General features: G+C 38.7%; 2 protein-coding genes across 2 annotated transcripts in view; both read right to left on the bottom strand.

Annotated features, from left to right (window-relative positions):
* LOC137785786 (disks large-associated protein 2) overlaps nt 1–15,019 on the bottom strand; it is a 32,530-nt gene that overhangs the window by 14,443 nt on the left and 3,068 nt on the right. The window contains exons 2-4 of the mRNA XM_068577284.1: nt 9,224–9,259; nt 4,351–4,407; nt 71–429 (exon numbers count right to left, since the gene is read on the bottom strand). Of these exons, the coding sequence (XP_068433385.1) occupies nt 71–241 (171 nt within the window). The 5' untranslated portion in view covers nt 242–429; nt 4,351–4,407; nt 9,224–9,259. The remainder of the gene's footprint in view (nt 1–70; nt 430–4,350; nt 4,408–9,223; nt 9,260–15,019) is intronic.
* Nucleotides 9,168–15,019, bottom strand: part of dlgap2b (discs, large (Drosophila) homolog-associated protein 2b) — a 66,113-nt gene continuing 60,261 nt past the window's right edge. Inside the window, exon 6 of the mRNA XM_068577283.1 lies at nt 9,168–14,352. Coding sequence (XP_068433384.1) covers nt 13,541–14,352 — 812 coding nt within the window. The 3' untranslated portion in view covers nt 9,168–13,540. The remainder of the gene's footprint in view (nt 14,353–15,019) is intronic.

The following is a 15,019-nucleotide window of genomic DNA, read 5'->3' as shown; positions in this document are numbered from 1 at the left end:
GGCTGGGTAGCGAGTGTGGTGACTGCAAAGAGAGCAGTGACTTGAGGGGCATTGTGTGTAAGGCCGTTACCTGAATCCCAATAGAGGAACGTGGGGTTTTGAGGTACTCCTCGGCCTTGGACACCAGCACCGCTTTGTCACACGTCTGGACAGAGGTGTGGCTGCCCAGAGATGCATGCCTCTTGCCTGCTGCCGACTCCATGGCCATGGTTACAGCCTTGGTGCTGTCCAGGCTGTCCATGGAGCTGTAGATGGGACGACCTAGGCTATCCGTGGTCCACAGGCCGCCCCGTGGATGCCTGCCCTCCTGGTAGGCATCTTGGGTGGACTCTGTACTGCTCTGGGCTGTCACAGAGATAAGAGGCTTGGTGGTGGTGCGCGGGGGCACAGGAGGTGGAGCCTTCTTGTAACTGGGAGGATATGAAACCGCTGGATAGCACAAGCAGGATGAGAGGACGAGGACAAGGCAAGACAAGGGTAGAGGATAAAATAAAACATGAGAATGAAAAATGTGGCCAGAAGCTGACAAGGGCCAAGTGCTGCAGGTCACCTGGATCACACAGTGTGTGATAGAAGAGTGTCATAGCATGATGGGAGATTAGACATCAGGGCACTTAAGCACTTAAAGCAAGGGGAATGTAAGTATAAGGTGAAACACACCAGCAGCTTTGTAATATGTCTGTGTTTATTGGGGAGGAGCAATGAAGGATTATGGAAAAGATTTGCTCTTTTAAGTGCAAATGAGAATCTGATGGTAATCCATCCAGATGGACCTCACAGCAGAATTGGAAAAGAACCAACTTCACTGGCTGGATATCTTTTTTTCAAAGCTATGATGAGGACTGAACTAACATGTAGTTGCTCAGAAAAGACATTTTGAAAATCCTGGTAAATGTATTTTGAAGAGATTACATTATATAAAGTACAGTTGCTCCAATAATTGCAAGAAAATAGCATTCATTTGTTTATGTCTGAGCACAATAGATCCACAATCCACAATCATGAGATTATTTTGAATGTTAACCTGAAATCGGCATGAATCATGCAAACCTAAGCATAAACTGTATCAAGACTGTATTGATGATCATTCAGCCATTCCCCCAACAGCGCTTCATTCACTTGTGAAGACTCCTTATAATTTCCCCATTCATTACATATATACATTTCTATAAAAAAAATTAAATATTCATCAGACCAAACATTACATTCCTAAATACAGTAAGATTGTTGTGCTTTACCTGTGTGGGCACAACACACACACACACACACACACACACACACACACACACACACACACACTCAAACCACTAACCACTTTGGATTACAGGTAATTAAGTGCAATAAGAAATAAGAAACCACAGGGATCTCTGTTAAGCTAAATACAGTCACAGACTTGACTTCCTTCCAACTTGAAGGGGCTGCAGTTCTGCAAGACACAGTGGCTGGATACCAAAATGAAAAGAGCACAGTGACTCAGGCAGCATTCAACTCCACTCGCTCTATTTTTACACATTCTACCAATTTGATTTACTTTCAAAACTGAAAATGTTACAGATCGCTTGTTGGTACCAGATACAAAGGCAGTGACATGAAGCTCTGCATGTTCCACCAGCATCTGTGTGTCTTGGTTACTTCATGTATCATGTTTTTCATCAGACATCTCGTCAAATTACTGTAGTAGAACATTCAATTGTATGAACATTACAAGAAACTGTCATTATATTATTTTAAACATGTAAAACATAAACCTGTATATCATTATGGGACCTCATCTTGTTTTAAAGAGATGCATTCTGGTCCTATAGTCAGAATGTATAATATAGAAAGTTAAATATATTCACTCCAATATCTTCAATACATTTTGGCCCGGTGGCTGGCAGCATATGATGAAACACTGTGTGTGTTACCTAACTACAACACCTATGAAGGTAGATTTGTGTCTTCACGACGAGAACCAAAAAAAAGGTTCTGAGAGCAAATTTCTCGTTTGTAAGTAAATTATTTGCTAGCTTTGCTTATCAAACTACAATTTCTGGCTGAAATTCAAAAATCTTTGCTCTCAATTTAAAATCCTTTGCTTTAAAAAAAAAGTTTGCTCTCAAAACCTTTTTTTTTGGTTTGCGTCATAAAGACACAAATCTACCTTCATAAAAACATATGCTCTTCTATTATCTGTTAATGTGTCGAGGAGACCGAATTGCATGTTTGACCTCAAGGTGGCGCTCCATGAAACATCACAGGGTCTCCGACATTAGACTTCATAGTGGAAATGTGCTGTGAGACTGGTGTCAAATAAACAGACACACAATTGAACACATGGTTCTTTGAGGAAGTAATGAACGTGAGCGTCGTCCCTCGGTTAGGTAATCAAACTACTGTCACGAGACTGGATGTTGAGTCAGCAGTACACCGTTCTGCTGCAGTTCATTCATAAATGTTATGCCTGCAAATGGATTGACATTTGTAAATACATTTGCTTCCTTAGACACCTACATTTATGAGCTGGGCTCTCTACACAATAAGGCTAATGTTTCGTGAAGATACTTCATTTGCTGACTCCTCCAGGCTGTCAAACCACCACATAATATGATTCGGAGAGAACTGCTCTACTCAATCTGACAAAAAATAAATCAATTCAATGTCTTGCAATGAGGTTGTCTGGACACTAGATGTCCTCCTGTAGAGCTACATTGTGCACTGCAAAAGTGTCAAAAGTAAAACAAAATAAGTTAATTTGAGCAGCGGTTGAATGTAGCTCTGGAATGTAGCTCTGTAATGTAGCTCTGTATTGATTAGCATACTTAAGTTTATTTTCTGCTACAGCACCCGCACGTGAGAATAATATCCTTTTATGTTTCTTTATATTTCTACTTCACTACACTTCAAATTTGACTTTACTTTGCATAATTTGACAGGCGCATAGTTGATAGCTAAGGAGGAAACGAGAAGGGGGCAAAACCATTAACTTTAACACAATTACTATCACATTTAATTAAATGGGGTTTTCACGTATGGGTCCACATCCTGAAGCCTTCAAACATTGTGAGATCAAACTTCATGGACTTCTGATCTGACATGTCCTGTTCTCTTCACCTCCACGTGAGTTGAAATAAACGCTCAATAATGTTGAATTTACAGTTGAACACACAAAAAACTCCAATTAGAAGATGGAAAAGGCAACAAATTACATTTGTAGATGAACAGCGGTTTCCCTTTGAAATGCTGCGGCTTGAATTCAAAGTGTTGCTAACATACCGTGCCCTTTGTGTCGTCAGTTAGAACTGGCTCTGTTTGAATTAGACTGTTTGCTTTAGCACTGCTGCAGTTTAGTAAACAGACCCACACACTGGACGTGCAGCCAGACTAAGTGGACCAGAATGGCATGCTATAATATTGTGTTGCTGCTCTGCTTAAAAGCGTTGGTATTATTACAAGCACACAGTGAAGACCCGGGTAGTTTATGTTTTCAAAACAAGCATTTTGACACTTCATCTACAGGGACATGCTTGTGCATCAAAACAAATTAACCCACCTCCCGACAATGCATCCTCATGTAATCTCCTCCCTGTCCTAACTGGATACCAATCTAGTTACTTTCTGTTGCCTTTTCTAACTTCATCAACTCTCACAGTGAATCAATAGTGTGCCCGATACTGGATTATCATATCAGAATGTTTGCGGAGCGACACACAACGGCCTCCAGCAGCTTTGTGTTGGCTCCCAGCGATGGCACTGTCGACAAGCAATATGAATAACTATATAGAAATAACCCATGTTCTTATATAGAGACATCAGGAATAAATAGATATGTGTTTCATAACCAGTTAAAACTTCCTCGCAGTGACTTTAACCTGCAGGGCAGTGAAGAAACTGCAGTCAAGCCGGATAGTTTCGTCAAAGAATATATAAGAAGTCACAGGAATATTTAACTTTCATTGCACAATATGAGCAATACATATTACAATTACACAGAAACGTAGGATTTTCTACTGTTGTTGGTGTCAAAACTAAGACCCAATCAGATCTTTGATCCGGTGTTTCCCATCATACAGTTGGTCGAGAGCAATTGCTGCACCTGCCTTTAAAAAGCGTGTTGCCCACATGTGCATGATGTCAGAAGTTGGGATCAACTCTGACACATTTGACCAGCTTCCAAAGTGTGGCGATCAAGCTTTTAAACCGGAATATATTAAAAATGGATTTACCTTTCTTCTTTACTTCATCGGAAGCAAAAGTAGTCGGACCACCGTCACTACACTAATGGACGTATGACTGCAACTGAAACTTAGCTTGCAAAGAGAATCGCTGCTCGTATGGAGGAAAAGAGAGGAGATGGAGACGGGCTGGTACCTGGAGGTGGCTGAGCGCGGTCCACACTGCAGGAAGAAGGGAGACGAAACTGAATCCCTGCAAGGAGCAAGCAGCAGCAGTTAGAGAGGAACAATGCATCGGACACAGCAATGCACAGCTACAGTACATCTTTCTATACCTACCATAACTAACTCCAAGAGGTCTAAAGCTCATCGAAACATATTCAGTGAACGCTTAAGGCCTATACAGCAGTAACAGGCAAGAAGAGGAAGAAACACAGATCTGCTCTATTTACAGTGTTAGAAATAAGTCCCATCAATGTGTTTTTCCTGAATGTTAAATGTGCTTTTGGAGTTACTTTTAAAGTAACAGACTTTTAGTCACCGCTTCAACACGTATTAAAAAAGATGAGAAATGTGTTTCTGTCTCAAGATGCAGACAAAACTTGCAACATGATGAGCAATGCTCATAGGCAATAATTCTCCAGGAAGTTTCTCAACCTTGTTTAGGTGAAAACAAAACTTATTGCCAGGGGAATTTGAATGCATTTGTCTAGACTTTGTACTTCTTCTGCATTACATAGCCAAGGATAGAATCACAATTAAATTAAGAAAGTGGCAAAAGATGATCCAAATTTGGAAAGGAAATGGAAATCAGCTTTATTGTCTTCAACAAACATTAAGGCTTAAGTCTTTCAGAGAATCAATGTAAACCAAGGTTGTTAAGAATTGTGCCCGCGTGCGTTGCCCTCATATGTCGATCATATATCATTATCTTCAGATCAATCCTCACAAATCAGGCACGAGATAACATGCATCATCTGAATCTGAAAACAGACAGCTACACGTGATCTTATTCTACATATAAGACATAGCAGACACCATGGAAACATACATATGAAACTCAACTAAAGTTTGATAATTCCAGATTTAACAAAAACAATTTAAATATTTCCAATTAACGGTTTTAACTGGCAAAATAATTCATATTTTCCAAACTGGATATTATTTGAAGGAATATTCAAAATTCAAGTATTAAACTTTGTATATTGTTAGTACAGTGTGTCTCTTGAGAGACACACAGAACATTGCAATCTTTGGAATATAAGGCTAAAGAAATTGTCATGTACAGACACAGACTTAGAAGAAGAGACAGACAATCGCTATAATTAACTACTTAATTAGCCTCTCCACAACTGGAGGGAAATGACACAAACTTGAATGGGACAATTGCAATCTCTGCAAGTGTCATTCTTGTAGATTTAACAGAAATTAGGCTTAAATAGAAGGCAAACAAAGACAATCAGGCACAATGTGTTGAGAGACCAAGACGAAGAACATGTTTTTAAACGTAAATGCAAAACAGTCAATCTGTCTATTTTTTTCCTTTTTAATTCTCGACTGCCTCTGATAAAGCAAAAATTGTAACATATTGAAAGTTGTTCCACTTTTGACATTCACATTTTGAAAATATTAAACGGAATGGCTATGACCACACTTCTATTGATAGCCAGTATACTGCTGTTTACTTACTTTGTATTTGGTTGCATGAGCTTAAGCTATACTTTACATGAAGAGCAAGAACCTTGCTGCACTTACAATACATGTCATTGTAATAAGAGCTTATTCCTGTAAAATGGAATTATAATCACTTATCATGCTCACACTTTACCATGTGAACATGAGAAGTGCAGCTGAGACGCACGTTTGATCATGTATGTATGTAAAAACAACAGTACTTACATTGACTTTATGTAAAGTGCGACCTGATATCATTTCATAAAAGTTTTGGTGCAGAAAATAAGAAACAGACCTTCCCTCCCGTGCTTTTTCAACAAGGGCCCTCAAACCTTTTGCTCCTTTGTGGCCAAGACATAAATTTCAGAAAAGATCGTTGCAAAAGTTCTGACTGGGTCTCCTCCCCGTCCGACTCCCTCCATTTGTGCTGTCCTTGCCTTAGTTGTGGACTCAGACGGGCAAAGAGGCTGGTGAGATGCTGATCTTACTCAGTCGGGGTGGATTGTGGCTTAAGAGCGTGCAATGACTGACGAGCTGCATACATGAGCATGGGGGCTGGAGATGTAACAAAGTGAATGTCCCTCGGATTTAACGTAACAGCATCTTTTGTTTGACTTCAGATGGTATTCATCACAGAAACGGAGTGACTGTCTAGCTTCACTCATTTTTTAGCAAGAATACAGAAAAAACAACATATGTACGTCTTATCTTACATTGATTTATATTTTAGTAATTAAATTGCAAAATCAATGTAATGTAAAGCCTAAGAATCACGGCCTGCAGCTTTATCTAGTCACATTATAATGATTATCTCCCTCTTTAACAGTTTGTTCTCCTGGCAGTTAAAGCAGTGAGCACTGTGTGCACACTGTGCAGGACAAACAAGTTGAAAGCATTGCTTCTATTTTACATAAGTGCATACATGTTGTATACTCCTAACTTTTTATTTTCATGAATCCAATGTGGCTTGTTCATTATTGGGCATCATGACATCCTTAATGTCAAATAACTTGCAGAAAGCATGTATTCAATGATTGCTGTAGGTCTCACATTGTATCAGTAAAAGGTCTATTCAGACTCCAGGATGAGATGCCACTGTAATCATGCTTGTGTACAGAAATAGTCCAAAAATGACTTTTCTTTTCAATGTGTTTCCTGCTCACCTTAATGTCATTCATTATTATTATTTTTTTCTGCATAAAAAAAAACACATATTGCAACAGGCTGAATATATTACTGTGTATAGCTGAAAGAAGATTGACTAAGGGGAATTTATTATTTTATCCTATCAATGTTATTTTTGCTGAAGATATTTTCTCAGTCACTGATGGTTAGCAAAGTTGGATGCGAGGATGGATCTATAAATGGGTTGATGGAAGGATGATTTGACATCGGACAACTAGCAGGACCTGAGGGTGTGTATACTGTCGGTCAGTGATTCCAGCTGATTCTGCTGGAGTTACAACATTTTTTACGTAGGTTTGTGTAGCCCCTTTTTCAAGAGTCGCACAACAAAACAAGCATGTTGTTCATAGCCACATACATATATACATACAGTGGTGATGCCCCCATGGATGCAAGGTGGATTAACCGTTTATGTATGAAATATCACAACAAACCAATACAAATCAATGGTCCGAAAGTCTTATTTTTAAAAAAACAACAACCTGCAAATAACTCCACCAAAGCAGGTAAAACAAAAAAAGGAAAAGTAACTGAAACAAAAAGCCCTGCAAGCTGCCACTAGGAGCTGTAATGTAAATTGTACCCTTTGACTACAAGTCTTGGACAAAATAAAGATCATATTGACAGAATTACTGTTTGAGCATTACCAATATTTGAGTTGAAAAAATATCTATGTCTAGAATTTGGGACTTGAAGAAATGACAAAGCTGTTTAAATTCCCTCTTGAAGAACTGAATCTTCCGGGGAAATGTTATTGTAAGCTGCATTTTCGGTTAAAATGTTTTTTGTGAGCAACGGGGGACGTGTGGCACAAGAATAATGCTCTCTGTCCGAAATGTTAAGCAGTTCATTCAATTGGAGTGTGCATGTACACAATGTGTACACATCATGGTACACATGGGAACTTTGGCCTGGTGGTGGCACTATAGGAGAGGTCATGGGTTCACCCAAAAGTTAAGGATTCATCCTTTGGGGATCTGAATCTCAACAAATCTTTAATACGTCTCTTTAATCTAACGTGTTGACAGATGAAACGTCTGACAGATCATTGGGTTTCATCAATCATTGGCTCTGAAGCCAGTTGGGCAATGGCAGCTGAATAAATACTTTGCTAATTTATATTAACATTTCATTATCAACAGACCTTTTTAAATATCATTTCAGCCGACACAGTGTGCGTCGTTTGTGACGTATTTGTATGTTTTAGACACGCTGTGTAAGACCAACAACTTCCACATCTGATACTATACCTACAAGTATAATACTGTATGTTGGATTGCATGAGAAAAGGTCTGTGTTTTAATTACTTCAGTATGCCCAAATCTGCAACCATGTGATCATTTTGAGCATTAAATCCACTCACCACTACCTTTTAAAATCAAGTTTGTGTATTGGTAGTATCTATCCTTAGCTTCAAACAAATGTTAGAAGAATAAGCTGAATTTAAAATGCAATCGGTATCAAAATCACAACTACTGAAAGCCAACTGTAACAAATTTAGTATGAAAACCTGATTGTTATCATGAAAAGCGACATTGATTTGTGCTGGTTTGTAGAACAAAGCTGTTATGTTGGTCATAACTGGCCTTGCTGCATGCCAGGATATTTAAAATAAAGACACACTACTGTGTGCTGATTTTATTCCCCTCTGTTTGCTTAAAGAAAATGTATACAATGGTTAAAGCAAGAGGGTGAATCACTACTGATACCAATGGATTTGAACAGAACAGTAATATAAATCATAATAAATAAAAACAAACCAACTAATTTCATGGATTTGGTAAAAATGCTTCACGCACATCTCAGTTAAAGTATTTACTGGTTGTGCAGAAGTGATTTTAAATAGTTATTCTTGTGTCAAACTGTTCAAATACAGTATACATTGTACTATAAATGCCAGTGTGCTAACACAAGGCCAACATGTGGGGCAGTACAGTAGTCAACAGATGTTTCAGTTTGGTTATTTTGGTTTGTTGAGCTCATTATCCAGTACTAGTGCATAATAAATAATTCCACTGAATTCAATGTGGAAACAGATGAAAACATTTACATATATTATACATACTTAGTGAGTATGACAGCATTTCCAAGTAATGATATATCTTATTTTTGTGAAAAATGTGAATGAGTCAGACAAAATGTATGGAAAAAGTGTATTAACAACATATATATAAAAAAGATAGAGTAAAGCGGTTCCCTACCAGACCTACCGTACTCTCTACGCCCCCCTGCTAAGCTACGGACGCCTAAAATGGGGGAAAAAAAGAAAAATGAAACAAACAAACAAACAAAAAGGTGATAGCTCAGTAGAAAAGCAATGCATATTGAGAGGGTCAAAGTAAAAGACACTGTGCCTGGCCCATGCGGTGTATTTGCAGTGTGTTAAAGTGTGTAGTCCTCCCTATGGACACAAAAGATATTATTTATGCTCATGTTCATCTTTTGATGCCATTGTAAAGCTATGACCCCCATTTTACCTTTTTAAATTACCATAAACATAAACATCATAAACATTTTAATCCATTGTTTTATATCAATATATGAAAAATACATAAGGCCAATCAAAGTTGTAAATTAAATTTCACAAGAAACACCACAGTAAGCAAACAAAAAAAAGAAGAGCAAAAGTATCACATATTTGTTTCATTCTTTTAACAAAATAAGCATAAGCTAACAAATGCAGGCTAAGGTATGGTTTTTTAAAAAGGTGCTTCAGAACTTTGACAAAGTCTGATCACGAAACAATTCAGTCTGAGATCCCTGAACATTGCAACATGACTGATGCAAACCCAGAGTGGCACGTTTTCTCCGAGAAACCTTGAATAAATGCAGGAAGAGGACTTAGGGGTAGAAAAGGATTTATATTCAAGCAGTGTTACAGGTTCAGGTGAGATCAGATTCCATCCAGAAACCTTTGTCCTAATAGCTGGACGTCAGAGTTGGCACAGTTGTTGCATCAGATCTCTGGATGACAACAAAATGTAAACAAAAACTCATGGGGTAGTCGACTACATACCGTCACACAAAGGGGAGACAATTCAGAATTTCTTACAAATAATTATATATTTCATTACACAAAATATGGTTGCATGGTTAAAAAATAATTGTAAATACCCTTTTTATTTTTCAGTCTTCGTTAAATGTACATCTTTCAGGTATATATTTTTAAAATAATACTTCAATATCTGTATTTTGCTACATTTCAACTTGTTTTAAGGGAAGGGTAATTTCTTTGGGCTAAATTATGAAATGATAATAACACACTGGATTAAAATCTTTTTAAAGCATAGGTGAGTTCCCTGGGATCAATAAGTCACCAGTTTGCTGTTGAATTAGATATCAATTTTTTAAAAATGTTAAGCATTTGTACAGCATTTCCAATTATTTTATCACAGGCTTTGTCTTCTAATTTTGCTGTACAGTTGTCAGTAAATGAATTGACAATGATACACTTATGATTGTTTTTCTTTTGTATATTATGAAAGCACACGGATGCTACCACTATGCAGGAATCTCAAGAATCTCACCAACAAACTCTTTGACGCTAGTATACATGTAAGCTAAAATGGGAAAACACTGCCAGGAAACACTAAAGCAACCTTAAGTGTGGCCCCTTAGCTCATGCAAAAATAATCAAATAAATTCTTTTAAAAAAAAAAGAGCCACCAATATTTTCTGAAAGCATCATTCCATTCCCGGCATTGATGACTTGAATGAAGGCTTAACATAAATACCTAATATCAATAACTGCAAATATTTAGATGATGTAAAATTACAACAAAGAACAAAGGACTTGCATAGAATGAATGAATGTAGATTGGTGACATCATGATGGACCAGTCTTCAGCACCTTTTAAATAAGTTTGCATTCCTCAAACAATGGAAAAAGATTGAAGTCGAGAATGCCGCTGCAATCCCCTCTTAATCATTCAAAATGCAAAACAAATGAATACAAGCCTTTCCTAAAAAAAAAAAAAAAAACATCCATAGTTTATAGATCAAAATAAAATAGTGATATGCCAAATGTTCTCACAGTTATATGCCTTTTAACTAAAATCATTTATGATTTATGCTAACCGAGCCTTTGCCCGGTCCGCAATGAAAGACTCGAAATGTAGTTTGTTTGTGTTTATAACAACATTAAATAGATTATACGCTTTTTTTTATTCTTACTCTGTATTGCAAAGGATGGCAAATGGCAATAATACATTGGAACTTATTCCTTACCCATTATTCGTTGTACCAAAACCTCAAGTTTCCAGTTCCGAGCAAAACATGCCTCAACATAGTGTTCCTCTGCAACACATACATTAGATTATCAAGGCAAATGAATCATGTATGTAAGCATTTAAGCTCTGTCTTAATGAGTTACTGCAACATGTGTGCGGGGCGGAGCTACTGCAATAACTTGAAAGGAAATGTCTGCCTCTCTTTCTTACGTGGCTTCCATTTTATTTTTATTTTTTTAATCTTACCTCAAGTGCAACCTTTGTATGAATATCATCTTTTTCAAAATGCCACTTTTTCTGCAAGTATTGTCTTTTGGCCGCGCAAAGGGGGAAGCAGATCCGCTCTCTCTATAAAGTGAGAGATGATGCCTCTACTTTTATTAAAAGTCCTTTTGAAGGGTTCTCATTTCCCTCAGGGGTCTGTTACATACAGGCGTCCCATGGTCCTGTGCTGCAATGATCGTCCAAAGATAAGTGCTGTCACGCTTGTAGATGTCTGTTGTTGGCCTCAGTATTACAGTAACTTTGGTACGCCATGTTGGTACAATGGGACAGTGGACTAGATGAGTGGTTAAGGGGAATGTCAGTGGCTAATGAGCAGCTATTGTATTATGAATAACAGACAAAATGAGCAATTGGCCATATACAGCAGATGATTGAGGGCCTCCTGTCATTAAGGTTTGACAGGGGCCCAGCTAAGCCATCACTAGTGAGGCGGTGTTAGTACATTCAGTGGTACTATACTGCACCTCTGGGAACATGTCGAAGAGGTAGAGGCCCTCAGTGGCTCTGATTGTCTACAAATAGGGACCAATGTTTCTCCGTTATCTTTCAGCAGTGATGCACCACCCCAGCATGAAAAATTGCACCGTTACTAGAGAAACGTGGCATTTAAAAAAAGTGGTGTATGGAAGAATTTAGTCCAAATCTCTTCACATAATTGAAAATAAACGACTAGATAAGACACGTAACCAAACATTAAGAACCTCCAGTCCCCACTGCAAGAAAAACAAGTGGAAACACTGGTATGAACTACTAACTTCCCTTTGAGGTGCACAAACAGCTAGATGATGAATATGATGACAAACATGAAGACAGACCTCGAAGACTGGAGAAAGTGCTGTGTTTGGCTTAGAACCACAATTACTATTATAATCCTCTCAGCGCTGTCAGAAATGGATGTTAATAACTTCAAACAGTACAAGTATTGAATATAAGTTTCTCTATATACAAAATGGTACATTTATATATATAAACAGTTTGAAAATGAATGCAGTTTGTGCAAGAATGAGCTGAATCCAATACATTCACACTTCCCGATCACTGTGAATCTCCCTCACTCTTTCCTCTTCACATGCTGTTAGACTTGGTCTAGTCGGTTACAATTGATTCCTCGTAAACAATTTTAGCTATGGACTAAGTCCACAAAGCATTGAGACAGTGATATATATCCATCAGTATTCCAGGAGTAGGCTTTCTCAAATGGTAATAATAATAACAATAAGTTGTTGTCAGCACTATCTCATTTTTTATTATTATTATCAAAGTATTACAGTTACTTCTTAATGCTGTGTGACTCACCAGTTATCCATTGAGAAAACCTTTGGAAATTGGAAATTTTCAAAATGCCCATTTCAACTGGACCTGGCTACAAAATGGATGAAGGCAATGGAAAAGGAATGCTTTGATTAGAATAACTAAAAAGTAAATTATATATCAATATATTCATAAATAATGTATTCATCTTTGATGCATTCTTTAAAAAACTAGGGTTTATAAAGTTATTCACAGTATTTTTTCAGTATACTCAGGTGCTTAAGAGAATGTTTCTACAGGAAGAGAAACTGGAATGAACATGAGCTATTTATTTGGGGAAGCTTCACCTCACAATGGCTGATTATTGAGTGTTATCATGAAGTGACCCTCAGATTGCCGATCATATTTACTTGAATTGACTTTTTCTCTGAAAGTTGGGTATTTAAGACAGCGGAGGAAAGATGATGCTGCACTTGTTGGCACTTGAGGATCTGAGCATCAGCCACATTTTCTCTCACATTCTTATGTCACCTCATTCTGGTGTAAAACAAAGTCCTTCTCTTTTAATCCATGGCTAACCAAGACACTTGTTAAAAGATTGCTTGAACAGCATTGTAACCTGTTCAAGAGATGGCAGACTCCGTGTCTGCATAGAGTAAAGGGACATCTAACAACAGCTCTGCCCTGCCTTTCCTTGGTAACTGTCAGGTCTTTACCCTGGCTTCCTCCTCTCGTTTTACAGTATGCGTAGAATGGGAATGATTAAAATGACATAGACAGATATGACATGGGCCCACTGCTGTACTTCCTGCTCCACAGTTCTAGACTGGCGCTTCGGTGGCCACCTGTGTGGCCGCCTGCGTCTGATTGCTTCTGGGCCTTTTGTTTTTTATTGATCTCCCATGGGAAATCCTCTATTGGAAGTGGGCTGGCAGGGCTGCCTGAGCCCTCCGGCGTGCTCTCGGGGGTTCCCTCTATGATCTCAATTCGTGGGGGGTCCATCAAATCCATAATGCTGAAAGGTGCTGGGTCCGGTTGGCACATCACTGACTTGTCCTCTTTATTCTGTCGAATGGACCAACTTGAGCCTGCTTGAATTCCTATGGACACTCTGTCGTCCGTTTGTGTGGTGCTGTCGTTGCAAGGCTCCCGGCAGAAAGTCCACATGTTGTAGCACTGAGTAAAGTTGAAGAAGTTGCTGTTGAATGTTTTCAATTCCCCGCAGACATCTCTGCGCAGCTCGGCCAGTTCGTAGCGCATTGCTGAGATTTCATCCTTCCACTGCAGGTTGAAGGCAGCAACCATGTTAGCAGACTCTTTAAAGGCCTGAAGGGCCTGAGGGAGCGGCGGCTCAGAGGCTATGGGCGAGTCAGAGGGGACCCTGTATGAAGGCGGGGACGTTGGTGGGACGGAGATGGCTGTAACGGTGGAGCTAGTACTGTGGTGGCTGCGAGCAGCAGCAGTCTCTCTCTCCAGCCTCTCCAGCTCCACATAGGCAGAGGAGCTAGCACCGTCATCATCCTCTATCTCGTCGTCATTTAGTAAAGAGATCCCATCCAAAACATCATATCCCTCTGGAAGAAAAATTTGAATATGCAAAAAGAAGGACATTCAAAGTGAAAGGAACAGCTGGAGTGAGATTTGATTTGGATTCTGAACTAGAGAATAAACACATATCTATGGAAAACATACAGTATGCGAGTGGCAAGTAATTGCAAAGACATACAAGATCAGACCCAAGTTTTTCCCTGTTTGGTTTTAAGATTGAAGCGATTAAATTGGGGATGAGCACTCGCCATTGACTGGTGTGCTGTTCAAATATGACTGTTTGCACCAGAGTAGTACAAAACCGAGAGGTAACTGAGTAGTGTCATAGAATTACAAATACAAAGAAACTAGCCGTCCATTTGTGGTCAAGAAGTGTATTGTTTGAGGAGTTCATAACAACATGTTTTGGGAAGTTGCTGATTATCAGTAAAATATGTGCATGAACTTCCTGTGGTGTTCATGGAGAGCGTTTTACGGACAATCCAAAATGGGTCATCTCCAAGTAATAGAGCTACTTCCTGTCAGAGCCTGTACAGAATATACAGCACCTTTTCCCAAATAACTTAACTAAGACAACAAGTATTGTCATTGAACTCACATACTGTAGGCTTTTCCCAATGTTTTTACACTGCCTTCTCAGTCATCTCAAGGCTTCTTTCCATCTTTTCACTGCACAGCACAGCAAAGAGTGGA

The sequence above is a fragment of the Clinocottus analis genome, unplaced genomic scaffold (genome assembly GCF_023055335.1).
Source record: "Clinocottus analis isolate CAN_PGR_092001 unplaced genomic scaffold, fCliAna1.0.p SCAF_15, whole genome shotgun sequence".
NCBI lineage: Eukaryota > Metazoa > Chordata > Actinopteri > Perciformes > Cottidae > Clinocottus > Clinocottus analis.
The sequence above is the reverse complement of the archived record's forward strand: the minus strand, read 5'-3'. Positions and strand labels throughout refer to the sequence as shown.